Source organism: Musa acuminata, chromosome BXJ1-1 (genome assembly GCF_036884655.1).
Source record: "Musa acuminata AAA Group cultivar baxijiao chromosome BXJ1-1, Cavendish_Baxijiao_AAA, whole genome shotgun sequence".
Lineage (NCBI taxonomy): Eukaryota > Viridiplantae > Streptophyta > Magnoliopsida > Zingiberales > Musaceae > Musa > Musa acuminata.
In genome coordinates, this window is record NC_088327.1 from 19,342,057 (window position 1) to 19,362,629 (window position 20,573).

Genomic DNA, 20,573 nt, shown 5'->3' on the forward strand with positions numbered 1-20,573 from the left:
CACCATTATCTGATCGAATGCACTTTAGTTTTCTGCTAGTCTCTCTTTCAATACTGAAATGAAACTCCTTGAAAATATCGAGTACTTGGTCTTTAGATTTCAAAGCAAAAGCTCACACTTTTCTAGAATAGTCAATAAAAGTAACAAAATAAAGAGCACCTCCAAGAGTTCTAGTTTGCATAGTACAAACATCAATATGAACTAAATCAATAACATCTGATCTTCTAGATAATGGATATGTATGAAATACAACTCTATGTGTTTTTCCAACTAAGCAATGATCACAAGATTTAAGAGATGTACCTTGCAACTCTGGTAAGAACTACTTTCTAGCAAGAGTTTGAAGTCCCTTCTCGCTAATATGTCCAAGCCTCTTATGCCAAAGATCTATACAAGAAAAACTAGCACCAAATAACCAGTTGCTCTGATACCACTTGTTGGGAAAAAACCTGTTAAAGCGGAATATTCTTTTCCCTCTTTGTGTATCAAAATGGGTTCCTCATCAAAATACCAACTTGATATCGAAATGAAAATATCAATCAGCACAGCATAAACAATAAAGAAAAAAATCAATCACACAATGAGACCAAATCTTTTAACGTGAAAAACCCAATATGGAAAAAACCACGGGATCGTAGTCCACCTCAAACTTACACTATCAATAGTAATGATAACAGGTTTACAATAAGTCTTCTATAGAATAATCAAAGGATCACAACAATATCAAGATCATAAATTTTGACTCAAGAATAGTATATTTTTATAGGATAGGATGAATCTCCTCATAATTTTAGGTTTTACAAAATGAATATAGCAAGAAAGTACCTTAGAGAGGGTAAATTATAGATCAATATCATTAGGATTGTAGAGTTTACCGAAGGATTCTTCACATAAAATTTAAGCTAAAACTGACGACGTTTGATCACCGATCATTAAGAAGAAAACTTAAAAATCTTATTTTCTCTCCTTTTCATTCTGTCCGTCCCCTCTAATTTTACCTTTTCTTTTTTAATTATTGATTTAGACTTGACCCAAATTGTCTAAATCCACGGACTCCACCCAACAGCATTATATGTGAAGAGTCATTTTGCTTTGGTTAAGACATATTAAATGCTCTAAGTGTTTCTTTTTTTTACCAAGATGAACATGTCAAGTGTAAGAAAATAAATGCCTTACTCTGTTATAATGCATAAGATGTTTTAAATACATATATGCTTTTGACAAATGAATTATACAAGGGAAGGGAAGAACATCATGCCCTATATTTATTTATGTGCTCTTTAATGAGCATTTGCATATTTTCATTTTTGAAGTATGAACATAAACAAGGATGAACATCTATCTAAGTGCTAAGTATTGACTGATGATAGTATATCAAATTCATTTATTAAAAGGTCAACGGTCTAACATATAAAATGTTGTTCTGATGATGATATACTAGATTGATTCACTTACCAAAGATTATTAATTCGAAGCCTTATTCGATAAATTTATAAGCACTAGACTGCCTTATCAAGAATAAAAAATTAAAATTCTATTTGAGGACGTCATGGGATTTGATTATTACTAGTATTATTGAGATTCAACCTTGTCTTTACCACCTATAATTTGAAATTGAAATTTAATGTTATCCACCGCAGTATGGGGTAGTTTCGGAAATATCCAAAAAAATTGAAATTTCCGTTTGCCTCCCAAACTAACCGCCATCGTAGCCACAAAAACCCCCTCTCCCGCTCGCTTTAAATCTAATGCCCCCCAACTCACTCTTTCTCTTCTCTGTCCGAGCCCGATCTCGAGCCACAGATCAGACCGAAGAGGAGGTGCCCTTCTTATTCCTAGTTTCCTCTTCTCCCACCTCTTAGGGTTTCCTAATCTCGGTTCCGTCGTGCCCATTTCGCTCTTTCTCGTGTTCTTCTGCTTCCGATTCAGGTTTTTCTTCGAGAATTCTCGCCTCGTTCAGTTGGTCTCTTTTGAAGGATTTAGGGTTCTTCAGCTCCTTCTTGCTCTGATCTATGGCTGACTCTTGTTTCTTTTTGTTGATGAGCAGGGATATGGCAGGGAAAGGAGGGAAGGGGCTTTTGGCGGCGAAGACAACGGCGGCGAACAAGGATAAGGACAAGAAGAAGCCGGTTTCTCGGTCTTCGAGAGCTGGTTTGCAGGTACGCCCTCTTCATTCTGACGTTATATCAGGAAGAAGCCGGCTTGTCCCTTCGATTGTAATACTGGAAGATAACAGTATCTCAATGATTTTGGCGTTCTTTTTGAGTTCTTAGGCACCGTCGTATGGCTATTCTAATACCAGTGCTCTAGGGTAGTGTGAATTCAACAGCGGGAACCCAGATCTTGTCTGTCGACGTTGGCAGCAGCATTTTGATAAGTAACACACCATAGTATCTTATCCAGAGTGTCTTTTACCGTATGAACTACTGCTGCTGGTTCATTTTTGTGGGAATATGTCGTATACTGAGGGTACTAATTAGGGGTTGTACAACATTGGCATATGTTCTTTTACTCGACGATTAGGGCCTGTGGATGGAGACAAGTAGGAGTGAAAATATGAGTATTCGTGATAAGCGAACGTAATTCTTTCACTTTGGAAACAATTACTTGAGAATGGAAGTGGAGATGGTAATATTTTCTCATTTTATCACAATTTTCTGAGGAATCCTCATTTTGTTTCTCTGGTAAAGGGTTTCTGACAGAGAAATTTAAGTGATTCATTCTCTTCTATTGATCCAAACAAGGAAAGAGAAAGTGGTCTTCTCTCTTGTTTATTCTTTCATTCTCTCACTAACTAACTGGCAAAGTAGATTCTTAGCTGATTTGCTACTGATGCTGTTAAAACAAGACCAGTGTTGGTTTGATATGTGATATGTTGCTTGAACAATCAATTAGCTGGTGGACTTTTAATTGGTTTATATTTGATTGTTCTGTCACATCATTTATAGTTCTTTGTTGTTACAATGTTTTTTAATTTAATTTTCCAAACCAGGAAAATAATAATTCTTATTTTTTATTTTTATTGCATAATGTTGTGTATGGCCTATGTAGATTTTGGTTGGTTGGATACATTGTCATCAAGATCGCGACACTTGGATACTTGAGCAGTCCTCCATTAGTGTGAGTTTTGGCTTTTACTTGTGGACGAGGCTCCCCTTGAAGTGGACACGACGAGTCCTAATTCATTGTGATATTAAGATTGTTGGGGCACACATGATCTATCTTTCTTATTGACTTTTGAGTATGCTAGAAATAGACATCATGGATGATGGCAGTGATGTAGTGATCGTTATGCCTTCATACCTTGTGGTATTTGCAGGAATCCTAAAGATCATACTAAAATGGAGGTTATAATATCCATGCCGTGAGTGAGAGATTGTGTTATCTTGATTGGCCTCATGGGGTTATGATGCATCAATCAGTCTATTATTGTTAATAGGGCTCTAATTTTATTATTATTATTATTATTATGAGTATCTTTCTTGGTAACCAGGATCTGTCCTATATTATATTTGAGCTTGAATCAGAACAAAAGATCATGTAGAATCATAACCAGGAACTTGTTCCATGTGGCACTTAGGCTTGAATCGTGACGTCGTTCATGCATGTCTTCATTTCTCATGTCAATTCGTTTGTGGATATTGTAGTTTCCTGTTGGGCGAATCCATCGGCACCTGAAATCCAGAATCTCTGCGAATGGACGAGTTGGGGCCACAGCAGCAGTGTATTCTGCTGCCATACTAGAGTACTTAACAGCGGAGGTGTTGGAGCTTGCTGGAAACGCAAGCAAGGATTTAAAGGTGAAGCGTATCACCCCGCGTCACCTTCAGCTAGCTATCCGTGGGGATGAGGAGCTTGACACCCTTATCAAGGGTACCATTGCTGGTGGTGGTGTCATCCCCCACATCCACAAATCCCTCATTAACAAATCCACCAAGGAATGAAAGTAGGGTTTTGTTGTGGTCTGTGATACTAGCTTATGTGTGCCTTTATTAATCAATGAACCTGTTGATTATTAGCATCGAACGATCGAATGTTTGCGCTAGCTTTTCTGGCCCTAGTATAATAGGACTGGGATTTGACTGTTGTTATATAGCCTAACATCAATTCTTATGCCTCTTTAAATCAGAAACTAAACCATGTTATTGTTGTTATAACCTAACATCTCAGTATCTTTTTCAGTACAAATGTTATGAGCTGTTTGATTGTGTGGTTTCTTACTTATTTGGGTGAAATAAATATCAGGTTGTCTCTAGCGGTATAATTTGGTTAGCATTTATAGAGCCTATTTTATTCATGTTACGCACTACCGAAGATTGGATGTGTCTGTAGCTACTGCAGCAAAAGGATAGCTTTCGAGTTTAGTTGTGTATGTGGGGGGGACTGCATGTGGGGAGGGGACATGATGCAACTTATTTTAAGTCCTTGGGGTCTTTTGGTCCACAAATATTTTGGTTTATATATCTTGCCTTGAGGTAGATCAAATATATAACAAGGAAAGTTTGTGTTATTGGTAATAAAAATCCTAGCTATGGCATTGTCACATCACACTAATTGAGACGGTGAGGCCAGTGGATCTTGTTGATGCCGTCTTGTTTTCAAGTAGAAACTAATTAATTTTTGCGGTGAGCCTGATGAAAATTATGGGCACCATTTTGTAGACTAGTTGGACTCAAGTTTATGCAATGGATCAATTAAGAACTAACCGGTTGTTTCTTCCTGCTGTCGGACAGCTCTAAATTAGAGAAGCTCTTGTTAGACAATTGCCATCTCTCTCTCTCTCTCTCTCTCTCTTTCACGTACATTCAAACACACCCACCTTGGCCTTTGCCAAGCCATCAGTGAAGAGCGCTTTATCATTGGAACACGTTGTCGGGGCCCGCTTGTCCACCAACGGGGAAGTCGTGCCTCAGCCGCCGACACTTTGACCGAGGGGGTCGAAAGTTGACCTGCCACGTGCATGGCGCAGTCGCCCACACCACCTCACCGGTTGGTGATGCTCTGACTCACCGCACGATCGGGTCGTTAAGAGAGAGAGGGAGAGAGAGAGAATAAGGCTTCCCTACTGACCTTCGATCGGCGAAGCATCGTTGGACGAAGAGGAGGTGATGGCGCCGAGCGGCGGCGGGGGACTCATTGACCAGAAGCAATTCGAGCGGCAGATGGGTTGCATGGCCGGATTCCTCCACCTCTTGGACCGCCACCAGATCCTCCCGCGGAAGCGCTTCCCTCCATCCCGGGTTCGACCCTCCCCAAAAGACTTGATTTTTGTGTGCCTTTTGGCGTTCTTCGTGGATGTTGTAATGGTGAGTTTGTGAATTTAGGCCGCCGGATCCACCTTGCCGTTGGAGAGATCGGATGCTTCCAAGGAGAAGGAGAGGCAGCGCCGGTCCCCGAGCGTCGTCGCACGGCTAATGGGGCTCGACGCACTTCCGGACGTCGCTGCCGCCGGCCGCGCGGAGCTACTCCGGTCCGTCTCTGAGTCTCGTGTTGTTAGTGATCCAGCGGACTGCCCGTTCCTCGATGGGCGCTCGTTCCCGAAATCCAAATCGCAGGCGAGGAGGCCCCTCCTTCCTGCGCTCCAGAGGAAGAGCTTCTTCGACACGGCGGGCGTCTTCACGGAGCCGAAGAGGTGGGAATTGCTCCCTGTTGAATCCGGGAAGCGGCGCCTGATGCGAGGGATGGACGAGGCGGCGAGGAATTTGAAGACGCTGAAGCAGATCCTGGAGGCGTTCCAGCTGCAGGGGCTCCTGCACTCCAAACCGTCGGATCAGCAGATCAACGACCGCAGCGACCACCTACACGACGACCGCTACAGGTGCTCCCACAACTCGAGGAACGTCGTCATCGAACCCGCTTCCACTCTGCCCCAGAGGCCGCCGAGCGGACCCCGCCCGCCGCTGCCACCCGGGTCCGGTGTCACTCGCCGGAACCTCAAAGTGGAGTCAGCAACTCGTCCCGTCCGGTGCTATCGGAGGGCCGATCGGACTCCTACAGGAAGCCATGAACCGCAGAACTGGGCTACTAGCTCGACGGCGAAGCAGAGGTCCTCAATTGCGGTGGAGTCCGGTAAGAGTTCGTCACCTCGAAGGCGGATCTCGGCCGTGAATCCACCGAAAATCCCTCCGAACCAAATTGGGCAAAGTCCAGTTACCGGGCGACTGTTACCAAATCAGCGGCCAAAGCAAGAGGTCATCTTCAAGCGGAAAACACGCTCACTGGCGGAGGATGATACCTCCAGCACCACCCACTCTCCGTTGCCCGTCGATGTATTACTTCACTGACATTTCTATCTTTATCATGCTTCGATGTCGTCAAATTTCGTGCTTCTCACGTGGAATGGACGATTATGATGATGCAGAGATCTCCGGAGGACTGCAGGGCGGGGCGGCAGCTGTTGGAGCTGTGCGACCGGTTGCTGCAAAGCATCACAGCTTTCACTGTGACGGAGCAGGTTGCGGCCACGGCAGAGCAGCAGCCGTGTCCTGTCTCGGTCATCAATTCTCCCCTCCTTGGCGAGGAGAGCTCCCCGTGCTCTCCGGTCTCCAAGCGCTCCGACGACTCCAAAGGAGATCAATTGACCGAGCGCGAAGACGACGCCATTGCATCGTACAACGGACGCGGTCGGGTGGCGCCGGAGGAGGTCGACGTTGCCGACTACGTGTACGTGGCGGAGATTCTTCGCGCCACGGGAAGCCACGCCGACACGACCGATGCGTACGACTTGCTCGAGAAGCGCAGCAGCGGATCGTCCGAATGCTCGAAGGACACGCGGCTCCGCCGCCTCCTCGTGTTCGACGCCGTGGCAGAAATCCTCGACCGGAAACGCCGCCTGTCGCCCCCTCCCTGGGAGTCATTCGTGCTTCCAGGATCCCTCTCCGCGGTCGCTCCCGGCGGCGCCGCCCATCTACTGCCGGAGGTGTGGGCTGAGCTACAACGGGCGGGGCGGCAGGCAATGGCCGGCGACCTCAGCAGCGTCACGTGCTGGGCCGTGCGCAGGGACCTATTCGTGGAAACCCTAGACGTCTGGGCCCGGCCCGCCGCCGAGGTGGCCGACGCCGTCATCCAAATCGAACGCCAGATCTTTAAGGACCTCGTCTCCGCCACAATTAGCGACCTCGCCGACGCCATGCCCCGCGCCATTCGTTCCCGCAGCAAGCGGCTCTTCTAAATCAGCGTGCTTGCATCGCAATCGAACGGATCATACCCCGATCATGATCCTCGTCCCATTTTGACGGCCGTGATTTCTCCGTAAACGGTTCAGAAACTGCAGCTGTCCGAGCTTTGTCTTTTGTTTCCCTGACAAAGTATTAACATACATACACCGAACCGTTTTGACCCAAAGCAAAGCCCATGGGCCTCAGACATTGAGGAATTGGCGGGGCCCACACGATCGTGCCACGCCGGCGCCGACATGAAGGCGCTTAGCTTTCTACGTCGAGGCCATGCATACTAACGTAACAAGAACACCTCCATCTGCTAACGCTGATCGGTTCGGACCCAAAATGATACCCCCTTGATGAAGTTTCTGGGCCCATGCCGTTGTGCCGCTCTGGCACCGACGTGGATTTACTTCTGTCTACGTCTCCTCTGTATTAACGAATCTGGATGATGAAGAAGGAAAGCTTTGGAAAAGCCGAGATTTCCCAGGTTGTTTCGCGTCTCTCGCGCCCTCTCGATTCTTGATCGCGGAAGGATCAGAGTACCCTCGGGTCATGTCTCTCGATTCCTCCTCCGATTCGCCATCGCCAGGTTGGATCCTGTTGCCCTCTTCGTTCGGACAAGCCTGGTATTTTCTTTCCTTTGTTTGATCTGTTAGTTCATCCCCTGATCTCGATCCCATGGATTAGGGTTACAAATTTTTTTTTTATTGGACTTAACTATTTGATTTGGGTGTGTAAATTTAGGTAGGGTTTGCTCCTGGATAGGCAGGGGGTAGGATGTGGGCGGTGCCATCGAGGTTCTGGTTTTTGCTGTTCCCCGCCAACGAGTACAAGATCGTGGTGGCCGGGTTGGAGAATGCCAGCCAAGCGACGACGCTCTACAAGCTGCACCTGGGAGAGGTCGTCAACACGAGCCCTTCCATTGGGAGTAACGTGGAGGAGGTCGTCTACAAGAACATTCGGTTTGAGGTCAGTGACAAGTTTGTGATTGCTAGCCTACTATTATTGCTATTTAAAGGTTAATTAACTTGTAATTGCTCTAAACTTGAGTGCAATGCGTTTATGAGCACATCTCAGGGGTAGAAATTTGATATTTTATTATTAATATTGTTAAGAATAACGATGAAACGAAGAAAGATATGGTACTCTCTATTTATTGTTGGGTTCGGTCCATATGGGTTGGGACAATTGGACTTTTGAAGCCCAAATCAATAATTAAGAGAGATAGGTTTTGGTGCAACGTGCGTGTGTACAGTGCAGTATGCAAGAGAGTGCACAGTGAACGTGTGCGGTGGGAGAAATAGAGAGAGAAAGTAAGGTTTCTGAGTTTTCTGTTTGACGATCGGTGGCCAAATGTTGTCAGTTTTGGCTCAAATTTTATGTGGAGAATCCTTGCAGCAAACTCTACAATCCTAACGGTGTTGATCTACAGTTTACCCTCTCTAAGGTATTTTTCTACTATATCCACTTTGTGAGATCTAGAATTCTCTTACGAGGAGATCCACCCTATGTGATGAAGATAGGCTATTTTTGAGCCAAGATCTATGATCTTGATGTTATTGTGATCTCTAGTTATCTAGAGAAGACCTATTGTAAACTTGTTATCATTATTATTGATAGTGGAAGTTTGAGGTGGCCTACGGTCCCGTAGTTTTTCCCACATTGGGTTTTCCACGTTAAAAAAATTTGGTCTCACTGTGTGATTGAAATTTTGCTCTATTGTTTATGCTGTGCTGGTTGATATTTACATTGGATATCAAGTTGGTATTTTGATGAGGAACCCATTTTGATACACAAAGAGGGAAAAGAATATTCCGCTTTAACATGTTTTTCCCAACATTTATACACATAAGGAGAGAGGATTTTCCTCAACAGAGCAACAAGATTTCCTCATGTAGTTAGGAAAATCTCGGCAAATATCATGGGAAACTTAGCTGCTATCATACCCCCACAAGATGGTGTTGTTGTCAAGGATGTCGATCTTGGATTGATGTGATGAAGTTTACAGGGAAGAGGCTTCGTGAGTGAGTCTGTGAGTTGAACAGCATATGTATGTGAGAAATACGTAGTTGATGTTTGACAACTTGTTCTAGCATGAAGTGAAAGTCGATGGTTATGTGTTTCATGCGTGAGTGGAATACTGGATTGATGCATAGATAAGTGGCTCCAACATTATCACAATATATTGTAGTAGTAGAGGTGGAGGTGATGTCAAGTTCTTTGAGTAGATTCATGATCCAATTGAGTTCTGCAGCAGTGGTTGCAATAGCATGGTATTCAGCTTCAGTTGTAGATCGTACAACTGTCTTTTGCTTCTTAGAACTCCAACTGATTGGATTAGCTCCAAGAAAGATAATATACCTTGATGTGGATGTTCTGTCATCAAAGTTCCCTGCCCAATCAACATCAACAAAGGCATAGAGATGAAGGGGAGAGTGTTTGCAGAAAAAGAGGCCATGATTGAAGGTCCCGTGAAGATATTGCAAGATTCTTTTAACTACAGATCAATGCATAGTAGATGATCGATGCATGAATTGTGATAATTTATTAATCGCAAATGAGATATCAAGGCGGGTGAGAGATAATTATTGTAAGGATTCAAGTACTTGTCGATATTGAGTTGGATCCATAGTAGGACTTTCATTACATAATTTGAGTGACTCGCCAATAGATAGAGGAGTTGTAACTACTTTTACATCTTCATGTTCGTTTTTGATAATAGATCTTGAATATACTTTCTTTGTGATAGGAAGAGTCCTGAAGACGTGTATATTGCTTCCACTTCAAAAAATAACTCAAGGGTCTTAAATCTTTAAGGGAGAATCAATATGCTAAATGCTTGAGGAATGCCTTGATTTTCATATGATTATTGCCTGTGACAATAATATCATCAATATACACTAGAAGTTATATTATATTACCACTTTGGAGACGGAAAAATAACGAGGTATCAGATTTGCAGTTGATGTAAAAAATGAGCCAAGTTCGGTGTACCAAGCTCTTGGAGCTTGACAAAGTCCATAAATAGCTTTTTGTAGTTTACAAGCATGCCTTAGATACTGAGGGTAGATGAAGCTAGTAGGTTGCTACATAAAGACATCATTAGTTAGGGTTCCTTATAAAAAGGTATTGTTAACATCGAGTTGTCTTAAATACCAGCTATTTGAGATGGCCAAACTCAGTATAAGTCAGATTATTGTGGGTTTAATAACGAGACTAAATGACTCTATAAAGTCAATACCAGGCCATTGGTAAAACCCTTTGGCCACTATACATGCTTTATATATGACAATGGATCTATCTGGGTTCCACTTAATTCGAAAGACCCACTTACACCCGATGATATTTTGTATGGGATGAGAGGGTACAAGAGTTCATATAGAATTATAGATGAGGGCATTATATTCTTCACACATGGCTTTACGTCAGTATGAAGATTTTTGGGCTTGAGTAATTGTGGTAGGTTCAGTGGTCTTTGACGAGAATTTTGTGATAGCATGTAGGTCAAGGACTTATCGTGGTTTAAAAATATCACTTTTGGAGCGTGTTGTCATTGGATGTCCAGAGGCCATAGGGTGTGTTGTAGGTATAGGCGGTGGAGAGGCACTGACATTGGTTGGGGCATGCTGAGGGACATCAGTGTCATTGGTCCCAAGAGAGGATAAAGGTAATGGTTGAGTTTTCGAGGGCAGTATGTCAATAGAAGGGGAATCTTGTGAAGAAGGGAGAGGAGTAATGGAGGGGGTGAGGAGCTGTTGAACCAAGAGAAGAAGAGTGTGTGGATCCGAAGGAGAAGAACTGGATGGTGTTGTGAGAGACTCGATTGACGAGATCGACAGTGTACTATCACGGCCTTAGCTGGAATTGCCTAAGGCGTGAGGCACCTTTGCGGCCAAAGACGCGAACTTAGCTTGCATTGCCTAAGTCGCGAGTCACCCTTGTGGCAAAGACACAAACTTAGCTTGCATTGCCTAAGTCGCGCTTCGCCCTTACGATATTGCTCCGCAAGGATCAGCCCACTTATAACCTCTCGCAGGTCCCGAAGGACCTGTAAAAAGAGAAAGTTGATTAGTTCGAAAGAACGAGCGACGGACAAGTCCCGACGTCTCGTGAAAAGGGGAAGCTTTACAAGCAATTCAGCGAGCACCTTGCGTGCACAAGAGAAAAGAGGGAGAGGGGGAAAATAAGGGCTTTAGAAGGTTAAACGAACAGCTGCAAGCCCACAAACAACCGCTCACTTGGTCCCGGGCGCGACAACAAGTTCCCGTAAAGGCCACGTGCGAACTTGCGAAAAAGAGTTCAATGCCCGGTATATATCCGAAGCCCCATCCAGCCCTGTGCTACCTGGGGGGTTTAAAGGGGCTGAGATGGCTGACGTTTTGGTGAGCGGAGGCAGATTGCAGAAATCAGCCCGCGGCACGTGAAAACGGAGCTATTTTGGGGCTGTTTTGCTCAGTTTGGTGAGTGGTCGCTTTGTAACGCTGCAGCTTGTTCGAACTTATATTTTTACAAGCAAAATAACCCAAAACCAAGAGAAAACATGCTGTCAAACAGTTGTACATATAGGTGTAAGTGATGAACGGTTCGTTGAACGGAGTTGTTACGAGAGCACGACGATCGTTCGTGACATTCTCCCCCAATTAAACTGTCGACGCCCTCGTCGACGCTTGTTGGTAGTTGTTGATGATTTCTTCTTCATGTCGTAGGGCGTCTTCAGGCTCCCAACTGGCTTCAATTCAGGAAAGCTTTCGCCACTTCACCAAGTACTCTGTCTGCTCAGCTCCGTTGGGTAGCTTTATCTTGCGGTCCGCCAGAATGGTTTCAACTCGCTTCTCGTAGGAGGCTATGATGAGAGGTAGTCGTGTTGGAACACTTCGGGAAGCATCTTGCGGATCCGAGTGGTAGGCTTTTAGGTTGCTGGCATGAAGAACGTTGTGAATTTTGAACCACGACGGCAGCTGCAACTTGTAAGAGACATTGCCTACTCTGCTGATAATTAGGAAGGGCCCTTCATACTTGCGCACCAATCCTTTGTGGACTTTTTTCCTAAAGAATTGGAGTGATGCCGGTTGGAGCTTTACCAACACCAAATCGCAAACTTTGAACTCTTGTGGTTGCCTTTCCAAGTCTGCCCACTTCTTCATCCTTTTTGCCGCCTTCTCCAAGTAAGCCCGTGCAATATCTGCATTTCGATGTCACTCCTTTGCGAAATGATAGGCTGATGGACTACTCCTAGTATACCCAATTGCCATGGTGTGTGGAGTCGACGGTTGTTGTCTTGTGATGATCTCGAAGGGGCTCTTGTTGGATGCAGAGCTCCGCTGCAAGTTGTAGGAGAATTGGGCAATGTCCAACAGCTTCACCCAATCTCGTTGGTTGGCACTCACGTAGTGCCGGAGATATTGCTCCAGGAGCGAGTTTATCCTTTCAGTCTGGCCATCCGTCTAGGGGTGGAGGCTTGTAGAGAAGTATAACTTCGACCCCAACAATTTGAATAGCTCGGTCCAGAATCGTCCCAGGAACCGAGCATCTCGATCACTAATGATATTGTGTGAGACTCCCCAATACTTCACCACATCCTTCATCATCAGCTTGGCCGCCTCCTCTGCTGAACAGTGTAGGGGAGTAGCAATGAAAGTTGCATACTTTGAAAACCGATCGACCACCACGAGTATCGATCCGAGTCTCCCTACAAGTGGCAAGCTTGATATGAAATCCAAGGAAATGCTCTCCCACGGCCTTTCTAGTACGGGCAACAGCTCCAAAAGTCCCATCGGCTTCCGCTGCTCCATCTTGTCTTGTTGGCAAGTAAGGCATGTTCGAACATATTCCTCCATATCAGTCCCCATCTTCGGCCAGTAGAAGGCCCTCTCCATGAGAGCCAACGTCTTGTGAATGCCTGGGTGTCCAGCCCAAAGGGAATCGTGACACTCTTTTAAGAGTTCACACCTCAAATTGTCCACTCGGGGAACATAAACCCTATTCCCTTTTATGTAAACGAGTCCCTCCTGGACCCAAAATCATCGTGCCTTGCCTTCTTTGATGAGCTGCATCAGGATAACTGCCTGGGGGTCACTATACAGTCCATCCCTGATTCTGGAAAGGAAGTTGGAGTGCAATTGACTTGCTTGGTTTTCGCCCCCCAATTGTGCAGCATTCACACGCTCCACCTTCCGACTCAATGCATCGGCCACGACATTTGCCTTCCCAGGCTTATACTCCATTGCCATATCAAATTCAGCCAGGAAGTCCTGCCAACGCGCCTGCTTTGGGGAGAGCTTATTTTGAGTTTGGAAATAACTCAGAGTGATGTTGTCCGTCCTCAGCACAAATCGCGATCCGTGGAGATAGTGTCGCCAAACTCGTTGACAGTGGATCACTACTGTCATCTCCTTCTCATGCACTGGATACCGCCGCTCGGTCTCGTTGAGTTTTCGGCTCTCGTAGGCCACCGGATGACCCTCCTGCAAGAGTACTCCCCCAATAGCGAAGTTCGAAGCATCTGTATGGACTTTAAAAGGCTCCCCATAGTCTGGCAATTTGAGCACTGGTTCTTCTATAACAGTAGCCTTCAAATCTTGGAATGCTATTTCACATTTGTCAGACCACTTTCAAGGTTGCTCCTTCTTCAGCAACTCCGTCAGTGGGGTTGCACGCTTCGAATATCCCGCTATAAAGCGTCGATAATAATTGACGAAATCAAGGAAGGATCTCAACTCTAGCACCTTCTTTGGAGTTCGCCATTCCATAATCGCTTGCACCTTCGACTTATCCATCTGAATGGAGCCATCACCGATTCGATGTCCCAAGAATAATATCTCAGTTTGAGCAAAGTAGCATTTCTTCCTTTTCACGAACAAAGTGTTCTCCCTGAGAACCTTGAAAATCGTCCGAAGGTGCTTGACGTGCTCCTCGAGTATTTGGCTGTAGACAACGATATCGTCCAAGTAGACGACCACGAACTTATCCAAATACTCCTTGAATAGCTGGTTCATGAGAGTGCAGAATGTGGCCGGAGCATTGGTTAAGCCGAAAGGCATCACCAAGAACTCAAACGCTCTATACCTGGTCACATAGGTAGTCTTCGCTTCGTTGCCTTCAGTAATGCGCACCTGCCAATACCCCGACCGAAGGTCGAGTTTTGAGAAATACTTAGCTTTGCCCAATTGGTCGAACAAGTCCGCAATGTGCAGGATGGGATACTTGTTCTTCACTGTCACTTTGTTGAGGGCTTGGTAGTCGACACATAATCGGAGGCTCCCATCTTGTTTCTTCTGGAAGAGAACTGGAGCTCCGAAAGGTGCTTTAGAGCTGTGGATGAGACCACCGCTTAGCAGTTCACCTAATTGCTTCCTGAGTTCGGCCAACTCTGGCGGGGGCATGTGGTAGGGTGGTCTCGCTGGAGGCTTCACTCCTGGCTCCAGCTCGATGCTGTGATCCACGCCTCTACGTGGTGGAAGAGTCTTCGGTAACTCGGGTGGCATAACATCCTTGAACTCTTTCAGGACGTTCGCCACCGCAGTAGGTTCTTGAATGGCCTTATCGTTGAGTGGCTCTAGCTTCATAGCAGCCACGAATGCCAATTCATCTTTTCGCACCCCTTTCTTCAGTTGTAATGCCGATATGTGTTGGGGCTCCTTGGTTCCTCTCCGAGAGACGAGAACCACGTAGGGGTCATCGCCTCCCATCATGCATAGGGAGTTCAAGAACGGCATTGGCACCAACTTCATCGCGTGCATAAACTCCATTCCAAGAATCACTTGGAAGTCATCCAATGGCACGGCCATCATGTTGGTGTTCTTACTCCATGTCCCGATTTTGATGGGAACTCCCTTCGCCAACCCGGAGATTCGCTTGGCCTCCGAGTTCACCGCCTTCATTCGGCTTGGGCTCTTCTCCAAGATCAACCCAAGTCGCTGTGCTTCTCGATTGGCTATGAAGTTGTGGGTAGCGCTCGTGTCCACCATTGCACGGGTCGTTTGGCCATTTAGCTTGATGTCCACATACATCGGCTCACTACTTCTTGCTTTTTGTAACTTTGTCTTCATGTTCTCCCCCACTTGACCCCGCATAGCGTTCAACAAACACATTGCTCCCATTTGGGGTCCTTGCGACTCCTCGTTGTCGCTGCTAGATTCAGAACTGCTCGAACTAAGAGCAACATATGTGGTCCCTCACCATATGTTTGTTTTTGTGGGCACTCCCTCACCATATGTGGTCCTCCGCACAAGAAACATCCTCTAGGTTTTGAAGTCTTGCCTTTCGGGTTTGGCCCTTTGTGGGAACTCTTCTTCTTTTGTTCGCCCCCGAGCTCCTTCCCTCGAGAATGTTTTGGAGGGCGATTGCCTGAAGATTGTTTCCTTCTACTTGGGTCTTCGGAGGAAACAAAGTTGGTGAGCCTTTCTGCAATAGCAATTGCCCCGGCCACATCGGTAACATTCCTTCGATTTAGCTCCTATTGAGCCCATGGCTTCAAACCATCAAAGAAGCTGAACAACTTATCCTTCTCGGACATGTCTTGTATGTCCAGCATTAGTGCAAAAAATTGCTTCACATAGTCTCGGATGGTGGTACTTTGGTGGAGTTGTCTCAACTTCCTTCTTGCGACGAACTCTGTGTTCTCTGGTAGGAACTGAGTTCTTAACTCCCGCTTCAAGTCCTCCCATGTGTCGACTCGACATCGACCTTGTTGGATCTCCTCCCAACGGGTTCGCCACCAAAGTTTCGCATCTCCGTTCAGATACATTGTTGCTATAGAAACTTTGGTATCTTCAAAATCGGGCCTCGTAGCTCGGAAGTATTGTTCCATGTCGAACAGAAAGTTCTCGAGCTCTTTGGCATCTCTGGCCCCTCCATATCCATGAGGCTCAGGTGCCCTCAAATTTTGAGGCGGTGCAGCGCGGGTGTTGCTTCCTCCCGCATTTAGTGTTCTTGTGAGCATGGCCACCTTTGTAGTGAGTTCCGCCATAACATCCTGTAAGTGTTGCACAGAGTCTTTGGTGTCATCAGACAGTCGGTCGACTAGGGCCTCAACCTTGTCGATCCTGGACTCCGCTTCCTCTTGCGAGCTCTCTACCCCAACAAGCCTTTGTTGGCCATGGTAGAGTTCCTCCATGCTTGCTTCAAGAACATCCAGGTGGGTTTCCGCCGTTGTGAGTCTCTCCTTGTGGCTCTTTTTCCCAGTTAGCGCTCCAGATTGCGCTTCCTCCGCTCGCGGAGAGTAGCCAACTTCTCACTCATCATGTTCGCTGCCGCGCTCCTCTTGAGAGGCTCCAACAGCATGAGAGCGAGTGTGCACATGCAGCCCACCTGCAGCTGCTTGGGGCAAAGGTCCGGCTTGCCCCGTCTTGCTTGATTTGCCACGATGCTTTGCCATGGCGAAGTTACGAAGTTCCTTCGCTGCTCGCTCGAAGTGCTTGCCCGCTCTGATACCACATTGTCATGGCCTTAGCTAGAATTGCCTAAGGCATGAGGCACCCTTGCGGCCAAATACACGAACTTAGCTTACGTTGCCTAAGTCGCGAGTCACCCTTGCGGCAAAGACGCGAACTTAGCTTGCGTTGCCTAAGTCACGCTTCGCCCTTGCGATATTGCTCCGCAAGGATCAGCCCACTTGTAACCTCTTGCAGGTCCCGAAGGACCTGTAAAAAGAGAAAGTTGATTAATTCGAAAGAACGAGCGACGGACAAGTCCCGACGTCTCGCGAAAAGGGGAAGCTTTACAAGCAATTCAGCGAGCACCTTACGTGCACAAGAGAAAAGAGGGAGAGGGGGAAAACAAGGGCTTTAGAAGGTTGAACGAACAGCTGTAATCCCACAAACAGTCGCTCACCTGGTCCCGGACGTGACAACAAGTTCCCGTAAAGGCCACGTGCGAACTTGCGAAAGAGAGTTCAACGCCCGATATATATCCGAAGCCCCATCCAGCCCTGTGCCACCCGGTGGGTTCAAAGGGGCTGAGATGGCTGACGTTTTGGTGAGCGGAGGCAGATTGCAGAAATCAGCCCACGACACGCGAAAACGGAGCTGTTTTGGGCTGTTTTGGGGTTGTTTTGCTCGATTCGGTGAGCGGTCGCTTTGTAACGCTGCAGCTTGTTCGAACTTACATTTTTACAAGCAAAATGACCCAAAGCCAAGAGAAAACATACTGTCAAGCAGCTGTACATATAGGTGTGAGCGACGAACGGTTCGTTGAACGGAGTTGTTACGAGAGCGCGACGACCATTCATGACAGTACTCCAGTGATGTATATTCGTTGTAGGTCACACAACATGAGTCTCAGGAATTTGAAACGGAAAGATAGTCTCTATAAAAATAACATGTCGAGATGTAAAGACTTTTTGAGATTGGGGTTCATAGTATCAAAAGACATTATGTTCAATTGAGTATCAAATGAAAATGCAAGACTTAGATTTTGGTATTATCTTATGTGAGGTATAGGGACGGAGCCATGAATAATATAAACAACCGAATACTTTGAGTTTATGAAAGGTTTGGGGATTTGTGATATAGTTTTTCAGTTTATGAAAGGATTGGTGACGAGGATTGGAGTGTGCATATGATTAATGATGTAAACAACATCTTGAAATACTGTAGTCCAAAAAGTTAATAGCATGGAAGCTTGATGTAGGAGTATGAGACCGGTTTCAACTATATGATGATGTTTGTGTTCAATAGAGTCAACAAGTTGAGGAGTATATAGGGGTGACTTAAGGTATTGTATACTATAAGCAAAGAGGCAGGATGTGAGGGCTTGATATTCATCGTCACCATCGGAGTAAACTGTTTTAATTGTAGACTGAAAGAAGTTCTCGACCAATCTTCTAAAGTTGGTAAAGATTGTTGAAATGTTTGATTTATGGTGGAGAGGGTATAACCATATGTACTTGGTGAAATAGTATATGAAAATAACATAAAATCTGAACTTGTCAAAAGAAGTGATTGGCGTAAGGCCCCAAACATCAGTATAAATTACTTCAAAAGGTTTAAAGCAGGATGTAAAGGATATTCCAAAGGGAGTTTATAACTTTTATTACTTAAACAAGTATCACAATAAGTTATAATGCTATTGGTTTTAAGCGTAGGAAGAGAATAACAAGAAAGTAGTTTTTGCTGAATAGAGGATGAGAGATGACCAAGACGATGATGCCACAAATTAGTTGGAGCTATGACAGACGAGAAAGCAGTGGGCTAGGTGATACGTGGAACTGATGGTAACTCATAAATATTGTTCTTATTCTAGTCGTGGACCAAGGATGTCCCCGTGCTCAAATCTTTGACAAGAAAGGAGTTAGGAAAGAATTCAATTGAGGTATTATTTTGTTTGCAGAATTGAGAAACAGAAATGAGATTCCGTTTGATGTGGGGTGCACATAAAACATTATCGAGCGCAAAAGTTACGTCATGTGAATTAAGCATTGTGGAACTAGTATGAGTAATGAGAAGTTCATTATCGTCACCGATGATGATGTCTTTATTTCCGCCATAGTTGTTGTGGATGGACAAGTTTTGGAGATAAGAGATGATATGATGAGATACGCCAATGTGATGGAGGAGGAGGGGGGGAGGTTTGTTTAGAGCCCACAAATTCAGGAGGCATGCTGGCCAAACCTTTGTTGATGGGTTTGTTGTACCGATTGCTCTTCTTCTTTAATTTTTGACTGACTTGAGCTGTGATGAATGGTCATGACAATTTATCCTCACGCTTGAGATATATCTTATAGTCAATCAACTTGTCATAGAGTTCTTCAAAGGACATCGGTGAGTCACGTGCCCGTATTGCTGCTGCCGGTTCTTTATACTCATCCCTGAGGCCATTAAGTGTGTGGATAATGACTTCTTTATCACTAAGATTATGATATATCAGGGTTAAGTTATTGATGATAAATTTTACATATTATAGATAGTCAGCAATAGTACTTTTCTCTTATTTTGCTTGCATGAGACTTGATAGGAGACTAAGCAGGCGAGTACGCGATCGATTTGCCAATGTGGTTTGCAGTTTGTACCAGATTTTGGCAGTAGTGTCACATGAAGATATGAGTGGGGCAAGGGATCCAGTGACTGAAACTTGAATTGCTTGAAGGATGAGATGATCTTAGCGTAACCATAGTTTGTGGTCTAGATTTAGTACTGAACTGGGTGCTCTTGGGATGTTGAGCATCGTTGATGGATAATGGAAAGAGCCTCGACGTAGCCTAATAGATCATAGCCAAATAGGAGATTAAAAAATTGAGCATACCAAGATGCGTAGTTACCATATTTGAATAACTTGAAGGGAATGAGAGTTGCAGCATTGATTGAAATAAGGTATGTAGAGAAAAAAGTATTGTCATTTTTTACGAAAACAGTAATTAGAGCGTTAGATATAGATGAAGAGGATATATTGGGGATATGATCAATTTGAGGTAGTAAGATGAGAGTCTAAAATGATTAGATGGCTGCGACTAGGTGCGGAAAGCTATACTTCCTTGAAACTATCGGTGTAACGACGACAGTGATCAAGAAGAAATGTCCATTTAAGGGAGCTCAGTACCGCATGCTGGTCCCATTCACATCAATTCACGTCTCTCTCAGTGGAGGCCCCTCCTCATCTTTGCTGCTGTTGCTCCACTGTTTGGTGTTGGGAAGAGTTCGCTACCCCAAGCAGTAGATGAGCAGGATGCGGTAGTGAAGACTGAAAGCAGATCTATGGGAGATCTACAGTTCTGTGAGAAGTTGTGGATTGCAGTTCTGTGAAGGTTGGGCTTCAAGCAACGGTGACAAGGTAGGCGGCGATCACCTCCTGCAGCGCTCCACCGTCGATCTTTGGAGCAGCGATTGGTGGGACACGGAAATCTGCAGTGTGGTAGAGGCCAGAGATATCTGCAGCAATTCGCTACCGAATGGGAGATGGCTGGGCTGTGTCCGCTTGATGGCCGCCTCCTCTTACAGGGGTGATGAATTGAGAAGAGGCACTACGGAACTAAAGGAGAAGGAGCTAATGTTTCTACAATGATAGCAGTGGATCAGTGATGTCCCAGTGGTCGCTTATGAAAGGGACAGCTGCCGACGGAGAGAGGCAGCCGGATGATGCTATGCAATCAGGCGAGTTGGCCAACACTACGCTTAGTGCAGAGTTCTGGATACAGAATGTTAGAATATGTGACCCTTTTATTGAATAAGATATATAATAGAATAACTGATTGGGTTCCGGGAGATAATCTTGATAGGAGAAAATCTCGTGAGATCTCATCGTAGACCCTCTGCTCTCGCCTATAAAAGGACATGATCTCTAGGGGTTGAGAGAGTGTTAGAGCGTTGGCATTACGTATAGACGCATCTCTCCGTCGAGGGATTTCAATTTCCCCAAAACCCCTTTCTCCCAAAATCCATCACTCTCAGTGTGGGTCCTGTGAAAGGATAGGAAGAG

The 20,573-nt window shown here is 45.4% G+C and overlaps 3 protein-coding genes across 5 annotated transcripts; all 3 read left to right on the plus strand.

The window, feature by feature from the left end:
- Nucleotides 1–1,753: 1,753 nt before the first annotated feature.
- Nucleotides 1,754–4,026, plus strand: LOC135587389 (histone H2A variant 1-like). 2 transcript variants are annotated; one of them, XM_065078747.1, is made up of 3 exons: nucleotides 1,754–1,820; nucleotides 2,048–2,159; nucleotides 3,648–4,026. In XM_065078747.1, exons 2-3 carry the CDS (start codon nucleotides 2,052–2,054, stop codon nucleotides 3,942–3,944), a joined length of 405 nt encoding a protein of 134 aa, XP_064934819.1. In that variant the 5' UTR covers nucleotides 1,754–1,820; nucleotides 2,048–2,051; the 3' UTR covers nucleotides 3,945–4,026. The 2 variants fall into 2 exon arrangements, with proteins under 2 accessions (XP_064934819.1, XP_064934812.1); XM_065078740.1 differs by having other exon boundaries at nucleotides 1,769–1,929.
- Nucleotides 4,027–4,414: 388 nt separating this feature from the next.
- LOC135676872 (uncharacterized) lies at nucleotides 4,415–8,682 on the plus strand. Of its 2 annotated transcripts, XR_010514460.1 has the most exons (4): nucleotides 4,415–5,240; nucleotides 5,325–6,269; nucleotides 6,362–7,789; nucleotides 7,908–8,682. XR_010514460.1 is itself a non-coding variant. In XM_065188541.1 (3 exons), exons 1-3 carry the CDS (start codon nucleotides 5,109–5,111, stop codon nucleotides 7,169–7,171), a joined length of 1,887 nt encoding a protein of 628 aa, XP_065044613.1. In that variant the 5' UTR covers nucleotides 4,415–5,108; the 3' UTR covers nucleotides 7,172–7,898. The 2 variants fall into 2 exon arrangements, 1 of the variants encoding a protein (XP_065044613.1); XM_065188541.1 differs by lacking the exon at nucleotides 7,908–8,682 and having other exon boundaries at nucleotides 6,362–7,898.
- Nucleotides 7,941–20,159, plus strand: LOC135679407 (uncharacterized). Its single transcript, XM_065193140.1, has 3 exons — nucleotides 7,941–8,132; nucleotides 18,405–18,473; nucleotides 19,893–20,159. The coding sequence occupies exons 1-3, from the start codon at nucleotides 7,941–7,943 to the stop codon at nucleotides 20,157–20,159; spliced, it is 528 nt and encodes a 175-aa protein (XP_065049212.1).
- The last annotated feature ends 414 nt before the right edge of the window (nucleotides 20,160–20,573 follow it).